Here is a 17,562-nt window from a genome sequence, read left to right as displayed (position 1 = left end):
CTTTCTTTAACACACACAAAAAAACAAACCTATAACCTGATAAGGAAAGAAACATGGAGAATGCCACAGACTGTTACACAATAACCAAAATTTCTCCTCCAGGTGCTTCACTCTGTGGTGTAAAGTTGCCATTTCAGGAGCTGCCCGAGGCAGCTGGAGGACATGAGGAGGCCATTTATTTTCTTTTAGAGAGAAATCTCAACGGTGTGGACGTAGCTGGTTCCTTTAATTCTCCCTCCTCATCGTCTTTGGTTAAACTGCCATGGAGACCTGGCTCCATTTCTGCCCTAGTTCAGACACTTTTCAAAGGACAAAGACTCCTCTGCTGGCTGGTGGAGAAACACAAGAGAGAGGCAAGCCCACTCACCTGAATTCCCAAAGATCCAGCAGGTAAGAATCGCCACGTAAAATTCAGCCTCCATTTTCCACTTAACAACTGTTCATGCTTCGCTTGGGGGGGGGTGTGAAATCTCCCAGATAAGAGAAGCAAAGGCTAGGAAGGAAATGTGCCTTCATGGTGGGGGAAAAAGTCAGTGACGAGCACTTCCTCCTATTGAATTGTTTGGGGAAGTTTTACACCAGTGTCCTTTTGTCTGTTTCCTTAGAAAGAAGGGATTATGATTACCTCTCCTTTTTTACGGAGAAAAAATTCTAGCCTCCAGGAGTAGAATAAAACTTGTAAGTTTTCTCCTGCATCCCTGTGGCACATGACGACTTCTTAACCTCAAGAGGGAAGAAAGGAATTGTAATCTTAGGTAATTGAATGTTCCTAAAACATTACATTTCTTCAGGTGATGTTGATTCTGCTGAATAAACACAAGCCATGTAATTTATGAGGGTCTATGACAAGTCATATAAAGACATAAACATGTACTGCTTGTATAATGATATGCTGGAAGTCTACTGCGGAAAACCACATAATGATGGCACTTTTAGATCATTATCCCTTAAGTGATGACAATATTACGTTGTGAGATAGTTATCTCCACTGGGGAGAGGCGGAGACTAAAATTAAACCCATCTCATTACCTACGTCAGGCTTCCCCCAAAAGATAATAGCTTCTTTCCAATAGGAAAAAAAAAGCAGATACTTTACTCAATACTTAGTATTAGGAGGGGCGCCTGGGTGGCTCAGTCGTTAAGTGTCTGCCTTTGGCTTAGGTCATGATCCCAGGGTCCTGGGATCGAGCCCCGCATTGGGCTCCCTGCTCAGTGGGAAGCCTGCTTCTCCCTCTCCCACTCCTCCTGCTTGTGTTCCCTCTCTCGCTGTATCTCTCTCTCTCTCTCTCTCTCTCTGTCAAATAAATAAATAAAATCTTTTAAAAAAAGTACTTAGTATTAAGAGTAGTTTATTGGCAGTATGAAACAAAGTCAACATAGCTGCATTAAAAATTCATATTTGAGCAGAACATCTAGTGTTTGCTGAGTGCATTTTTTTAAACTTTATTTGTCTCTTGAGGATTAAAAGCTTTCAGAAATTTAAGAATATCCATGGCAGCATCCTTTTGAAGAACTGGAAATGGGACAGGTTACTTCATTCCCAAAGGCATCTGCCTTTATTTGGGGCGAGAGACTCTAGGTAGACAGAATATTCAAAAATTCCTTCTTAGTAAAAGAGAGACAGGTATTTAAAATTCTGGATACATTATAGTTGCTACAAATTTGTTTTTCCCTTTTAAAGTAAAATGACTCACAATGTAGAAATACAGTGGCTGGGAGTTCTGGAGCAGAAACCAACTCTATGCCCAATAATAGAGAGTAAATACATATACATCCAGTGACAATCATTGTGCTCTGTAATTGATTGACAGGAGGTACTGATAAATACACATTTAATAGGAAATACTATCAAGACACATTTCCATATAAAATAGTACTGCTTTTGATTTTTTTTTCAAAAACAAGGACTTATTTGTTAAAAATCCATTATCACTCACTTGCGACCTTAACGGCAAGATTCTGGTAACTGAGAAAGGTAATAGCACTTAAAATAGGAACAGTTTAACAGCTGACAATCCATTCACAAGACAGGTTTTGCAAACATTAAAGCATCTAAAACACAATAGTAATTTCTTCAGCAGCTCTTCCAGTTGTTATCTGATGACATATGTCACCGAGGATTTCATAACATACATTCTGTGTGGCAGATAGTCAATATGGACAAAACAAAATCCTCTTTAGCAGTGTGAGAAATCTATTCTACCTCCATCAGCATAGAACCTTCAGAATAATTTCAGGGATGCTTACAAATGCATTCATATACACAAGGGGCTGGCGATCTGTCATTGTTGCCATCTTCCACAATCCATGCCACAGCTTGGCTTCAGGACTTCTCTTTCCCTCCACTGCAGGAAGCTCCTTCTAGAAGCCTCAGGTGGGTAATTGGTTAACTACCCCTAGAGCTGGATGGTCTGGTCAATCTTCAGAGAATCACTGGACAGTTTCTGCCGAGAGTCTGCTTTCATACAGGCACAGAGCATGATGCACAAATTCATACTGCTCACTGGTTTGGACCATTCCACCCCTACAAGGAAGAGATAATACAATAACTTCTTAGTGCTCACAGCCTGCAGTCTTAAGTCACAGAGATCTCATCCAAGCTAGGGTACTATGCCAAAGACACAGAACAGTTGACCTGCTGATTCTTTTGTGACGCCTCTTACCTGTGTCCAAATGACCCAACTGGTGAGCCTAATATGCTAATGTATAGAAAGGGATTAACACAGTGCCCGGTAATCACTAGACACTTGATTAATTCCACCTACATACCATTACTGGGGAGGCAGTACTGCCAATTGGTTAAATACTTAGACTTTGGAACCACCCAGGCTGTCGGAGTTGAAATCCCTCCTATACCAATTCTTAGCTGTGAAATTCTTGCACGTGTTGTCTTAAAATGGTCTTTAAGTATTTTATGGTTTTAATGTTATTATAAATATTGGTTTTGATTTTACCTCCAATTGTCCTTTGCTACTAAATAAAAACCCTTTCTGGTTCAGTTTCCTCCTCTGTTAGAGTGGGGGTAACAACAACACCTATTGCACGGGATTCTTGGCGAGGGTTAAAGGAATTCATGGACCTGGAGTGTGAGTATCACTTCTCAGGTGCCTTATCATTCACCTCATGTTAAACTGGTTTATGCACTTGGTTTAAAATTGAAGTAGGTTTAGCAAACAAAACTCAACTGTGAAGTGTTGCTCTTTGTACAAGTAAAAAGAACAACTATCCTGGAATGGTCTATTTGAGTATGTGATATGGAAACAGCCTTAGTCTTTAGGTGTGGTATGCTGGGTATCCAAACACAATAGTGGGCGGGCCCTTAAATGAGCTGAGGAAGAGGGAATTGGCTCTTGCTTTTTTCCCCTTTGTTATCATCATCATCATCACTGGTTACTCAGAGGTACCTTTTGTTACTGGATTAGTAGAAGGCTGCTTCTCATTATACTTTTATAGATAAAGTAGATACATCATATTTTGCTCTTTATAATAAGGGTTATTTACTTGGCAAAGCTACCCATAGTAGTCTAAATGTTACAGCTTGTGCTCACTGAGTAACTGTAGCACTATTAGGAATCTCTATAACTGTGTGATCATACAACTCATTTTGAAATTACTAGCCAGTTCTCCCTAGTGGTTGTTGCTATCATTCAAAATAATTCTTTCTAGACCATGTAAGGGCTCAACTTAAAAACAAGATATATTGTTTTATTGTAACATGATTTCTGGTTAATGGTAATAACTAAGACTGAGCTTATATCTATGTTTATTTGTCAACCTCTATAAATATAAGCTTACCAGACATTAAGATAGTAAGCCTCATCCTTCTAAACTAAGCACAGATGTTAAGTTAGTAAGATTTCATCCTTCTAAATTAAACTAAGCAGCTTGACGTGATGTCAAAATGATGTATTTGGCAAGAAAAAAAGGTAAATTTGGGGGGTAGCAACTTAATAGCAGAAGTATTTATCAGTCTTTTCTCTCCAAACTAGACATTTTGTTGTGCTGAAGGCAACTTTCTGGCTAATGTGTTTCTTGGTCATAAGTTGACAACAGAAATGGCAACCTGAGGATGTGGCAATTCTTCTTAGCTGGGATGGTAACATCTGGGCACACCTAAAGCCAAAGCAGCTGGTTTCGACTGTGAATCTTAAGAGATCCAGCCACAGGAAATATTAGGGCAGCTCGAGGGAGCTGGCCTCACGTAGCTCAGAGAACCATCAGTCTTCCCCCTTGAACTGATGGTGGTATGAGGAGCCTTCTATGTGCTCCATCTCCTGGGCTCTGGTCTCTGAACTCCCTCACCGTTTACTTCACTTTGAGGTAAACTCTTCCCTTTCTTGTCTCTTCTGGTGAGCACTGGTATTTATCTGTCTAACCGGTGAATGAACAAAGACATAGTCCAAGTTTTCATACCCATGTGACCTCAAATGGGTCAGCAGTGTATTTTCTCACTTGGAGTGTATTTTCTCTGACATTCTGTTAACTAACTCAAGGGTGTTTCAGCCAGCTGAGATGGGGAAGATGGGGAAACAAACTGATCAGTTGTAGGTTAGCAAAATTCTTGTGAGTCTGAAAGCTTAAGGAAGGTGTATGAAAAATTATGTTATTTTCCACCTTATTTGTAAAGAATTGGCATCAGAGGGATTCTCAGAGATCATTTATGCCTATCGCCGGCACGATGTAGCCTTTCCAGAAGGGAGCAGTCTACAAGGCAGATGGTCAGCTGGTTTCTGCTGGGATGCTCAGTGGGGAGGCGAGGTACCGTAAGAAGCAGCCTTTCCCCAAGTTGCAGGAAAGCTTCTGAGGAGATCAAAATGAATCTGCTCCTTTCTAACTGTCACCCCATTGGTCGAACTGAAATAACCCCCAAAAAAGTCTAAAGGCTCCTCTTGTAGTCACACAATAGCTTTCTAAATGCTGGAAAACAACCATCAAAGTCCTATAATCTTTTCTTCTCTAGACTAAACATCCTGTGGGCCCTCAATATTTCTATAACGCTTGGTTTCCTGGTCACTCGCCAATCTAGTCTCCCTCTTCTATAGGCCGTTTTATCAAAGATGACCTTCTTAGAGTGTTGTGTCTACTCCTGACAGGGTCTAGTCAGTGGAACTATTTTCTCCTTTGAGCTGCATGTCATAGGCCAATGAGTTTGCATTTGCAGGTACATCAGATGATGAGATGTCACCATGCCCGCCTGGAGCCCAGTGCCCAGCAAGCATTTTAGGATATTGAGTGAAGGTTTGGGCTAATGAAAAAGTCTGCAGGATTTTTTTTTTTTTTTTTTGAGTGTGGAAATGACAGTTTGCTCTCATCTTGTACTCAAGCTATTGAATTTTTGAAACTAAATGCAGGACTTTTTATTCATTCCTATTAATTTCAACTTGGTGGGGCGCCTGGGTGGCTCAGTCGTTAAGTGGCTGCCTTCGGCTCAGATCATGATCCCGGGGTCCTGGGATCGAGCCCCGCATCGGGCTCCCTGCTCGGCCGGGAGTCTGCTTCTCCCTCTCCCTCTCCCCCTGCTTGTGTTCCCTCTCTCTCTGGGTCTCTCTCTGTCAAATAAATAAGTAAATTCAACTTGGTTTCAGCATGAAGTTCTTATTTATTACCACCACTATTTCTATCATTCAATATATTAGCTTTTCATTTCTCACTCCCAGCTTTGTGTCCTCTAGATATTTAACAAGCATGCCTTACTTCTTTTTAACTGTCATTTATAATGGAGTAGAAAAAGAGAGGGCCAAGGTGGGGCCTTTATTATAAGTAATTGGATATCATGTTATTACTGTCTATCCTATTCCAAAATTGTTTCCAACTAGGTTGTAGTTCCTTTAAGGGCAGGCATGATGTCATAATCTTCTCATACATGCAACAGTGAAAAGCACTTACTAGTCCTAAGTAAACACCTGCCATGTAGATTACCCCGGACATGTTATTTTCATCTCATATGGATGCAAATAAACTGGGCTAAAAGAAGGCAAAGGGCATTACAGGATGCAATCACTGGAGTCTGGTTCAAATTCAGGGACTTGTCACCATCATCTCTGAAAATATTTAATAAATGTCTAATTCCATATATTGGTATCTAGACTACTTTGCGGATCTTTGTATGAACTTAAAAATGTAGGATCGCCATGCAGATCATACACTGTCTTTTTATTGGCTGGCCACAGTAAAAAAAATACCCAAGAAGCTAATACAGTTCTTGTATACAAAATTCAGTTATAGGATAAATGAATAATGCTAGATTATATGGAACCCTCTGGAGAGCCCTGCGATAATTCATCCCAGGACAGCTCTGACTTGGTTCCTAGGTATCTTTCAAGTCAGATCTGGCTCCGTGGACTTAGTGAAGTCCAGATCCATATCACTGATGTAAAGTTGGTAACACAAGCTGGTCTTTGAACATAAGAAGCAGGGGTGCTCTTTTTATTACTTTAAAAACCATCTTCCATCTCCCTTTTATTTTTTTTAAAGATTTTATTTATTTATTTGACAGACAGAGACACAGTGAGAGAGGGAACACAAGCAGGGGGAGTGGGAGAGGGAGAAGCAGGCTTCCCGCTGAGCAGGGAGCCAGACACGGGGCTCGATCCCAGGACCCTGGGATCATGACCTGAGCTGAAGGCAGACGCTTAATGACTGAGCCCCACCCAGGTGCCCCTTCCAGCTCCCTTTTAAAGAGCAGGCACTAAAATAATCTTTGACCTCCAACAGATCACTGTTTAAATTCAACCTAGTTTGTTTTTAAAAGATTTCCATGCTGATCAAGATGATGCTTCAGTGGAGAAGACCTAGGGGGCCCAAAATAGATGCACCATCATGAGTCAGGCAGCATGCAGCATCATTGCTCAATACATTGTATTAAAGCATCATCTGTCCTGGGGCATCCTTTAGGTACAAAGCTGTTTCCCAGAGTTCTAGATTTCCCAGATCAAAAAGAAACAAGGTATGCTTGTCCAATACTTTCTGCCGAGCAGGAATTAGTTTATAAAAAAAGAGTGGGGAAAAAAATACAGGGCAAGGGGACCCCGTTAATTGTAAGAGGGATCGTTGCTGTGAAAGGTTTGGAATGCCAAGGTGTCAGGTTCATCCCTAGTAGGGACCGAAGTGGGTGAAGAGAGGAAAAGACACCATACACTGCTGTCAAGACAAATCCCTTTTCTAACACTTACTAGCTGCTCCACCTTACTACAAAGCCTTTGCAGCACTCCATTTTCTCGTCTGCAAAGTGATGAGGTAATAACATAACGGTGCCTACCTTTGAGCATTGCTGTGAGTAAAGAATGGGACCATCCATTTAAAATGCTTAGTACACAGCAGAGCACATACAGATACCATACTGCAGGCTATTGTTCCATTTTGGTTACTCTTTGGTGCTATCTGGTTGAACAGGACTGCCTGGAAGGCTCTGGGATGGGGCCTCTGAAGGCCTTGGAGAACTAAGAACATACCTGGCAGAGGACACAATATTGCCCTGCTGGGGCAAGCCTAGATGGAAAGATCCAAATATGTTTCTAAATATTAACCAGCCTAGAAGTCTGCTACAGCAGAGGCAGATGATGTCATGGAAAGAAGCGGGCTTGGAGTCTGACAGATTCAAGTCTGAATCCTTGTTTTTGAACCTACTTGCTTGTATGATTTTGGACAAATCATTTAATCCTTCCCAGCTGGGGTTTCCTCACTTATAAAACGACATTAATGCCAAACCCCGTCATTGTGAGGATTAAATGAGTCAGGGCATATCAATGTCTAGACAAAAGGCTCTTCACAGAATTCTTTTTTTTTTAAACGTTTTTTTTTAAGATTTTATTTATTTATTTGCCAAAGATAGAGAGCACAAACAGGGGAAGTGGCAGGCAGAGGGAGAAGCGGGCTCCCTGCTGAGCAAGGAGCCCGATGTGGGACTGGATCCCAGGACCCTGGGATCATGACCTGAGCTGAAAGCAAACGCTTAACCGACTGAGCCACCCAGGCGCCCCTCTTCACAGAATTCTTAAAGCCTAAGATTCTGCAGTGGTCCCTGAGGCCATGGCAGGGTGCAGGAGGTTGGATTTTAAGACTAGCATTCGGCGGTGGCCACTGAGCAGACGGGACTTCACTTGCACGCGCACCTCGCTCCGCTTCCTCAGCAACCATGTCTGATAAACCCGATGTGGTTGAGATTGAGAAATTCGACAAGTCGAAATGGAAGAAGCCAGAAACGCAAGAGAAAAATCTACTGCCTTCAAATAAAGAAACGATTGAACAGGAGAAGCAAGCAAGCGAATCATAATGAGGCGCGTGCCGCCAATATGCACTGTACATTCCACAAGCATTGCCTTCTTATTTTACTTCTTTTAGCTGTTTAACTTTGTAGATGCAAAGTGGTTGGATCAAGTTTAAATGATTGTGCTGCCCCTTTTCACATCAAAGAATCGAGAACTACTGACAACCAAGGCGCCTGCCTCTCCCATCTGCCTGTCTGGCTGGCAGGGAAGGAAAAGAACTTGCATGTTGGTGAAGGAAGAAGCTGGGTGGGACGACAGTGAAATTGAGAGTAAAAACCAAGCTGGTCCAGGGTGTCCTGCAGGCTGTAAAATGCAGTTTAATCAGAGTGCCATTTTATTTTTGTTGTTGTTGTTCAAATGATTTTAATTATTGGAATGCACAATTTTTAAAATATGCAATAAAAAGTTTTAAAACCTGAAAAAAAAGACTAGATCCTAATCCCAGTTTTGACCAAGGCAGTTGTGCCTTTTATTTATTTTTTAAGATTTATTTATTTATTTTTTGAGAGAGAGAACATTCATGAGCACGGGGTGGGGGAGGGACAGAGGGAGAGAGAGAATCTCAAGCTGACGCTCAGTAAAGCACGGACCCTGACTCAGGGCTTGATCTCACGACCCTGAGATCATGACCTAAGCTGAAATTAAGAGTCGGGCGCCCAACCGACTAAGCCACCCAGGAACCCCTATTTTATTTATTTTTTAATTGTTTTTTTCATGTTGGTATTCTGTGGAAGATTTTTTCTTCCCATTATTTTGTTTCCCATTGTTCATAAAAAAGTTTGAAAGCCACTGGCCTGACAAACAGTATTTACTTAGTAAGGTTTCAAGTTCTGCAAGCTTTTTAAAATTTTTTTTAAATTAATTTTTATTTTTAAGTTTTTTATTTAGAGAGAGAGAGAAAGAAAGCACATGCATGTGAGCAGGGAAGGGCAGAGGGAGAAGGAGAGAGAATTTTAAGCAGGCTCCATGCTCAGGGTGGAGCCAGACTCAGGGCTCCATCTCATGATCCTGAGACCATGACCTGAACCAAAATCGAGTCAGATGCTTAACCGATTGAGCCACCAAGGAGCTCCAAGTTTTGCAAGATTGAAATGAGAGAATCCATAAAATGCTTAGCACAGTGATTGCTATTTAGTGAGTACAAAAATAAATACTATATATATTTTTTCTTACTCTTTTGGTAAGTGCTTGGCTAACACTATGCCCAGGATGATCATACATCTGATTTGCTTGGGACAGTCTTGGTTCACTCTTGTGGTCCTGTGTAACTATTAATAGAGCCACCCTGCACTTACAGAAAGTGCTTGCTTTGGATGGTAAGTTTTTTGTTCCCCCTAATTATACCCTGTGCCATGCCATGGAAGAAAGTCATTCCTTTCACTACACAAGTGGTGCTGACTGCAAGGCTCTGATTTCTTGGTGGCCATAGAATATGAACACAGTACTTGGCGAGGCCAGAGAGGATTCAGATATACTGCCCTTCTAGAAATGTCAGATATCTATCACATTAGCCTGACCAAACACAAAAATCAGCGTCTTCTGTCTCCATGCTGGGAAGCACGTAGCTGTGTCAGCTGGGGGTAGACTCAGGTTAGAAGGAAAAGAAATGTAGTTTTTTCCTTTTGCTACTTGGGAGGGTGTGTTGAAAAAAGCCCTCCAGATGCCCAGGAGAGAGATTTGGTTTTTAACATGTTAAAATTGTGACCTTTTGTGACTATTAACTCACACATACAGAGGGCAGCAGCCTTTCCTGCTGCACCGCCCAGCGCGTATCCGGTCTAATCAGTAGACAGAAGAAATTCTACAGCGGTGACTCACTTCTGAGCTAACAATGGAACTTACGCTCCTTGGCTTCTTATTATTTTTGAATCTGGAATTCTTTTGGTAAAGTTTGACACAGTAAATTTAGAACAAAAGGTGTGGACATTAATGTCCCTCATGGGTAAAGCTTCGACAGTTTGGGCGTGAGTCAAGCCAGGCTAATGTCTGAGTCTGTAACTCAGGTGTCTTGAACAAAGGTTTTCCCCAGGTCTTTATACAGATGTCGTATCAAGGAGGGAGAATTTAAACATAAATGTTCTGATTCATTGTGACCAGGTATTCTGAACATAGACACTTTCTCTGGAATAGCTGTGTTCCAAAGTATTTCTAAGGCATAAAATCCAGCACAGAGCCAATGATAATCCAATCATAATTTAATACTCTAGCATAACTTGAATTCCATTTTTCCCCCCTGAAAAGTAACCAATTTTTTTCTGAACACCTAGGTTAACACTCAATTAACTCCAAGCTGAGAAGAAGGAAAAGGTTGTCCTGGCAACTACTTGGGAGATTCATTTGGCATAATCTGTTTTATAAGAGGACCTCTTGTTAGGGTCTCAGGAACTGTGATGTCAAGTAAATAAGTCCATACCAATTTCTGGGGCTTTATTTTTAAGTTTCCTTAAAAGAAGTAAACCAAAACACTTAATTTCTGATCTTCAAATGAGATCTTTGAAATTCACTAATTAAGGGGATCTTTGCAATGAGTTGGGAATGCAGAGAGATATGGATAAATGTAAGGGTAGGGTTGATAAAAATTATCTGAACAGGTGGAAATTTTAGCTTTGGAATTATTTTAAACAAGTTTTGGGAACAAAGAATACTTTGGGGACATATATTAGCCTAGAAAACTGATGGCTTATATATACCTCCTCTTGGATTGTTATAGTTAAAAAAAAAAGAGAGAGAGAGAAATCATCACACTAGAGTGATTAATCAAAACATTTAAACAATGATATGACGCACACTGGAAGCATTTTTCTATCCTGTCTGGGAAGCCACAAGCAAGGTCTTTGGATGTCATTCCAATTTAGGCCTCCAAGGTAAGGATGTACAAAGACAACAGCAGATTTCACCAGTGACTCTCTAAAAGGAGGATTAGACAGATTGTTTCCTGTTTCTGGGGAAGAAAAAAAAAAGGGGGGAAATAAAAAGGCCTTGGGACTGCATAGTATTTTATGTGCTTCCCTTCCCAAATTCTGTTTTCAAGTTCTTCCAGTGTCCAAAGGTGCCAAACGAGATTAAAAGAAATATGATGGGAAGAAGTTATCCAAGGTCAACCTGCCATGGAACTCATTCCTTTCATCCCTGCCTAGATGTCTTCTGGTGGCCACACATTGTTCTTTAGTCCTTCTTATGTGCATAGAAGGCATTTTTTGAGTTTTCTGAGCCATTTTATTATGACGGATTATTATTATTTTTCAAAGGGACAGGTGTATCTTTCATATTCAGTGTATAAATGACTTTCTGTCACTATCTCATGCTGCAAAACCCTGGCACACAGAAGCCTAAATGAATCTTTTGTAGCAGGAGCTAAATATGGTAAAAGCTGGTTGGTTACCTTTAACAGCAACTAGAGTTATTAGTTAGATGGTATAGTCAGAACAATGTGGTGATATTTAAGATTAGAAGATTTAAGGGGCTCTTGGGTGGCGCAGTTGGTTAAACATCTGATTCTTGGTTTCGGCTCCAGTCGTGATCTCAGGGTCATGAGATTGAGCCCCCCAGTCGGGCTCCGTGCTCAGTACAGAGTCTGCTTGAGACTCTCTCTCTCCCTCTCCTTCTGCCCCTCCCTGCTGTGCACGCACACTCTCTCTCTCTCTCTCAAATAAATGAATTAATTAAAAAAAAAAAGATTAGAAGGTTTAAGCCAGATATAGAAGGTCTCAGTAATAAAACATGATTACACTGGGTTCAGTTTAGTGCCAGTGTTATGGATCCTTTTTTTTCCACCATAATTCTTGAAGATTGTTGACCTATGTATGTATGGTAACCTTCCATTAACAGGAAAACACGATTGAACAAAATATCCCTTTTTGTCATGCTGGCCAATAGAAAGCTCACTGTATTTCTCATATGCAGCTATTAATAATAATCTAAGCTGTAACCATCAGAGATAAACAGTTCTCCCTGGTTTATACAGCAACTAGTTCAGGGTCATTGTCAAAGGCAGGACTAGAATGTGAACTTCCTTTCAATTGGTGTGTAGCCCAATTCAGTCTCCCAGTCCAGAAAACAACAGTGTTTTGGGAACCAAACAATTCAGAATTTAGCCAATCTAATTAGAGCAAAATGGAAGCTCAGTTCAGAATGTCTAAAAAAAACCCACCCAAACAGATGGTCAAAGTTCATTACGTGACTTTAGATACATCATTCACTCCTTTTAGGTCTTGGAATCCTCCCAAAGAATGAGAAACTTGTACAATATTTGACCAGATTTCTTTTAACCATCCCCTTCCTTGTAGGTGTTTGGCAAATGTTTTGATTGTCTGTTATTGTCACTCCATTGCTCTCTATGGAAATAAAAGTTTAGAGACTCAAAGAACACAACAGCTGAGATGGGGTTTAGAGAGTCAGATGATCACTTCCCAATCAATGAATCCCAAGATGGGAAAGGCGTCTTATTGGAGGTGTCCTTGAATCCACTTGTGCTCCTAGTGTTATCAGTGGGCCAAATAAACACACATACATATGTATCACTTCAAATGCATCACTAATTTTCAAATGCATTTCAAATGCAGTGGACCAAATAAACACACATACATATGCATCACTAGTTTTCAAATGCTGTTTTGAATCACAAAATGAAAGTTAATTTACAAGCATTAAGGGTTTCAAAATACAGTTATCAAGTTGAAGTCCATAAAATACTCTTTTACTCTTAAAAAAGGGGGTCCTCATACCAGAGAGGTTGGGGGACCACTGATAGGCCCCATCTCTCCTTTTACATACATATACAGAAAGGCCTAGAATGGGGTCACACATGGAATTAAGGCACAGCCAGGATTAGTACCAAGCTTTTTGACCTCCAGCACCTCATACTCTAGTGGTTGCCTGCTTCCTAGTTCCACCAGCCAGTTGCTTGGTCCCAATTGCCTGATACTGACTTCATCTTTTAATTTAAAATGAAAGCTATGGGAATGAAGGAATGATCCACTAATGCACTTCTAAATAAAACACTTGTGGGTGCCTTGCACTGAATTTGAACTCCTACTTGGAAAAAAAAGAAATCTTAATTTAGTTCAAAATATGCTCAAAAGTATTATTAAAAAGAGAATCACAGACTCGTGAATCTGCAGTGAGAACTGTAGCCTCTATTAATAGAAGTTGCCCTGAAGCCAATAAAAATAACGTCTTGCCAGAGAATGAGGAATCCACCAAATGGCTTTGTCATTGTTGTTACAATGGACCATCCATTCAGCATAACACTCATCTCTAAACCAGACCGTTTGAATTTATTGCTAAAATGCAGATTTGTGATCTGAGTACAAATTGTCTGCTTTTATCATGTTGAATAACAATAATTGGGCATTGTAATTTATTATTTTTATTTGGAATCAGGTTTTTGATCCTGCTCAATGCTCAAACCCTTGACTCAAGCCCATTTCAAGTATCTAATCACTGGATTTTCTTCTTTGCTGTTAGCCCTGCCCTGGACTTCTCAGAGGAGGCAAATATAAGTGGTGGGGGGTAAACTATTAAAAAAAAAAAAAGAGGCACAGTGTGCAGCCTTGGATCACTAGTGGGTAGAGGCCATTGTTAAAGAGAGTATGAAAGGATAGGAAAAATCCTGTGGAGCTTTTACTCAGCAGCATACAAAATATCAGCTCCTTGATATATTGGCTCTGTCTTTTGTAGCCCTTATTATACTCAGCTGGGTGCTCCTTTTTAATGGTCCCCTCCTATGCTCAAATCCCCATGCTGTCCCCAGTCTTCTCTCCACAACCAAACTTCTTGAAAGAACAGTTTATATTTATTATTTACAACTTCTTTTCCTCCCATTTAGAAAGACTTTGAGGAAAGTTTGTTCAAATAAATATGAAAGAGAGCTTAAGGAAAGTTAAATGGGTTTCTATGTCGGGGGACTTCCCCAGATTCCTTAATGTTTTAATACTTACTGTGAATATCCAAGTGGAGGGGGCTTATAAGAAATGTAGTATATAGCTCAAATTTAATTGAGAGCCCATTTTATTTTATTTATTTATTTTTGCCTGAGTACAGTCAAAGAGGTCTGGTACTTGGCAGGCTCTCGTGGTTTAATTAATAATTAAACTGTGCCTTGAGAAAAACAGTCTGGAAAAGTCTGTTAAGGAATCCATCTTTCTATGCCGAGATGCCTGATGCACGTACAGTATTAAGCGTTTAGGAAATGTTTGTTGAATGAATGCATGCATGCATGATTCAGGAGCACTGCTCTAAGCAGAGATCTTGGGTGCCTGCTCCACAGGACACATGACAGGCCCATATGCAAACACTCATCCTAAAAACATCCCACCTCAGGGTCAGCTTCATGGGCTTGTGACCCACTGGGTCACACCAGCCTGCTTCCCTCGTGCTGAGAAGGACCTTGCACTTGGGTTAATGCTCTGCTGTCACTATCTTGAAATATTTAATAATTTTATTTAACAGGGGCCCCACATTTTCATACTGCACTGGGTCCTGGTAGCTGATCTCGCCCAAGGAATCCCTTGCTAGAGCTCTTCTGCTTCCTCTCCACTCCCCTCAGCTTCCCAGTGCCCACGGCTCTCTACCAATCTTCTCTACTTCAGGGCCTCAGGTGTGCCCAAATTTTGGGGCCCACTCTTCAAGTCCCCTTCATCAAAACCCAAGTTCTGAATATATTCCTAATGCATGGAGTTACATTCGCTCTAGCTACCCTACACTAGCTGGAAGGAACAAATCACCTTGTTTAGACGAATGGGTTAATAGCTAAAAAAGCATAAGGTGTCACCCTCACCTTCTGTCTCCAGGTTCAATGAACTTTAAAAAAGAATGATTCTTTTCATCAAGGATTGGCTCTCTAATGGCCGCGTTTCAGATATTCACCATACACAGATATTTTAGGCATCGTCCATAGACAGATATTTTGGGATGAGGCATCTTTCCTATATTCCTCAAATTATATTCTTAAGGCAACTGCTGACAGTATCACTCTATCTCTTCATGAAACAGCTCTCATTCATATTAGACATTGTTTTAAAAATTATGGTGTCATTGCATTTTTTTAATTGACAAAGCATTAACAAAAAGATTTGTTTTTGTCAAGCAGTTTTGCAATAAACATATTTGGAAAGACTGTTTACTTTCATCTGTAATGATCACACCTTTTGGGTTAGAAACTGGAAGTCCTGGGTTCCAAAGAGGTCTACTTTGCCAGCATTTTAGCTACATGATCTTGGACAAGTTCCTTGATGATCCTGAATTCTTTCTTAAAAAGCAGAGCCAAAGAACACCTCTGTTGCTACTTTTGGGTTCATTTTGGGAGTTAAATGAGACTTATGAGACATGTGCTTTGAAGGCCATGGTGGGGAGGCGATGATTATGAAATCAACTTCCAAGTGTCAATACTGCGTTCTGGAATGTCTGAAGACAGATCCAGGACTGGAGGCAAGGGTGACTGCAGAGACTAAGGCTGGGGACAAGGTCTGAAGAACTGATGAAGAACGAATAAGCTGCAAGAGCAGAAAGGTGGGCATTCAGATTTTCTGGGGCCCATTTTTCTTTTACCGGCATGAGCTGAGGATGTGGTCAAAGGCAGCAATCACCTACAAACTAGAATTTTAACAATGAAATATGACAGGAAAAAAAATTAGAAACTAAAGCAAGAGGCAAGAAGCCTGGGGGAAAAGAAGTTGGATGAGGTGAAGGAAAGGAGGAAGGTTTTCTGCCTCACTTTTCATAATAACTAGGGGACTGCATAGCAGAAGGAAGAGACAAAAAAAGAAAATCTGTGTTGATCCTGTGAAGGCAGGCAGGCAAAGGAAAGATGTTTCAAGGAAGGTTTTAAAGAGAGTATCTCCTTCATAAACAACAGAAGCAGCTGCTCAGAAAGAATGTATGTGGAAGAGATGTTGATTAATGACTCAGTGAAAATGATTTCCAGACACATATTGGCAGTAATTCAAATCCAGGGGGGTAGGGAGCCTTTGGATCAGCAGAGAAGTTTTGATATGTTTTGGAGATCCTATCAGGAATAAAGAGACAAGCCTTGTGGGGAGACCTTGGTGGTGATGGAAGGCCAAGGCTAAAATTTCTGACCGTTTGCTTTAGGAAGGAAGGAGCCGATAGAGGAGGCATTGTGATATGGTTTAAAAAATGTATTTGTGATTCCATTCAGAGCTAGAGGACAATCTGGTAGACTTGACAGGGGAACGTGACTGCGAAGGGGAAGCCAAGGTGGAGGTCAGGCTACAAAAGCAGGTGGGGGAGGTAGGAGTTGGCGGGGGGGTGAGCAGGCAAGATTGAAGAATAACAAAAGCCAAAGAAGAAATGAGCAAACCAAACCCATTTTTCTCCCCAAGGTGTTGTTCCAAATAGGGTCAGAGATGGTGTTAGAGGTCAACTCCGTTTGGAGTCAGCCTAGATTCACGGAGGGTGTCTGGCGTTCATGGAGTTTCAGCACTTGCTATTAAAAGAGCAGGCTTCAGGGGTATGGACCAGAGTCCTTGAGGGGCTTTGGGTCCCATGCAGGAGACTTGTGTACGGAAGCACAAAGCAGGAGAGATCAAGGTCACCATGGGAACAGGTCCCAGCTGACTTGGTGCTGTCCCTTGCCCTCTGACGCAAGCCCCACTTCTGGGTGAAGGTAGGTCCCGGAGTCTGGAGTGAAAAACTGGACCCTATTCCAGCTGGACAGACAGTCCTGGGTGGAAGGACACTAAGACAGCAATTGTAGGAGAAGAAGAAGAGATCACTGGAGCTGATATTATGTACAGAAGGAAAATACTTTTGGAAGCAGTTATATGTGGGGTATGGAAAGGGGAGAAGTGGGAGGGATAGAGAGAGCATTAGAAACATAGGCTGAGTGTTCTACTAAGTACGTCATGGATGTAATCTCATCCCTCTACTGCCGTAGCCCTGTGAGGTATATATAATGATATATATTGCTTCCAGTTCATAGATGCATGTTCAGGTTTCTTGCTATATACATATTGATAATAACAGTGGCTAAACTTGACCGCATGTTTTTTATGTGGCAGGAACTTTATAGATTATATCTTACTCCTTACAACAACAATAGCAAGTAGATACAAGTATGACTTCCATCTTCTAGACGAGAAAGCCCAGACACGGGCAGTCTTGCAACTTACCTAAGGCCGCACAACCGAGATATGGAAGCAGCCATGAGGCTCACCCAGGCGCTGTGTTTCTAGAGGCCAGTGGTGTAACCACTACAATGAACAGTTGCTGTGAAGCCAGTCAAAATTGAGAGAAAAAAGAGAGGGAAGATACACCAACAAAGACTTAGAAGTTA

General features: G+C 41.1%; 3 protein-coding genes across 6 annotated transcripts in view; 1 reads left to right on the top strand and 2 right to left on the bottom strand.

Moving 5' to 3' along the window:
* Positions 1-517, bottom strand: part of PTPRB (protein tyrosine phosphatase receptor type B) — a 113,303-nt gene extending 112,786 nt beyond the window's left edge. For 2 of the 3 annotated variants that reach the window (XM_073900661.1, XM_073900660.1), the window contains exon 1: positions 368-517. In XM_073900661.1, the coding sequence (XP_073756762.1) occupies positions 368-422 (55 nt within the window). In that variant the 5' untranslated portion in view covers positions 423-517. The remainder of the gene's footprint in view (positions 1-367) is intronic. The other variant, XM_025882866.2, reaches the window with a different exon arrangement.
* A 609-nt stretch (positions 518-1,126) lies between these two features.
* The window catches only part of PTPRR (protein tyrosine phosphatase receptor type R), a 240,815-nt gene continuing 224,379 nt past the window's right edge, over positions 1,127-17,562 (bottom strand). Inside the window, exon 14 of one of the 2 annotated variants that reach the window (XM_025882873.2) lies at positions 1,127-2,524. In XM_025882873.2, coding sequence (XP_025738658.2) covers positions 2,431-2,524 — 94 coding nt within the window. In that variant the 3' untranslated portion in view covers positions 1,127-2,430. The remainder of the gene's footprint in view (positions 2,525-17,562) is intronic. The other variant, XM_073900670.1, reaches the window with a different exon arrangement.
* LOC112832280 (thymosin beta-4-like) lies at positions 8,111-8,672 on the top strand. Its single transcript, XM_073900898.1, has one exon. The coding sequence runs from the start codon at positions 8,135-8,137 to the stop codon at positions 8,270-8,272; it is 138 nt and encodes a 45-aa protein (XP_073756999.1). The 5' UTR covers positions 8,111-8,134; the 3' UTR covers positions 8,273-8,672.

Source organism: Callorhinus ursinus, unplaced genomic scaffold (genome assembly GCF_003265705.2).
Source record: "Callorhinus ursinus isolate GAN/ISIS: 27379988/994484 unplaced genomic scaffold, GSC_fseal_2.0 scaffold14, whole genome shotgun sequence".
NCBI classification, from domain to species: domain Eukaryota; kingdom Metazoa; phylum Chordata; class Mammalia; order Carnivora; family Otariidae; genus Callorhinus; species Callorhinus ursinus.
This window is presented reverse-complemented; position numbering and strand designations above follow the sequence as displayed.

Excerpts from the sequence above, each read along its gene's own strand:
- LOC112832280 (XM_073900898.1), top strand. The coding sequence starts at position 8,135 with ATGTCTGATAAACCCGATGTGGTTGAGATTGAGAAATTCGACAAGTCG.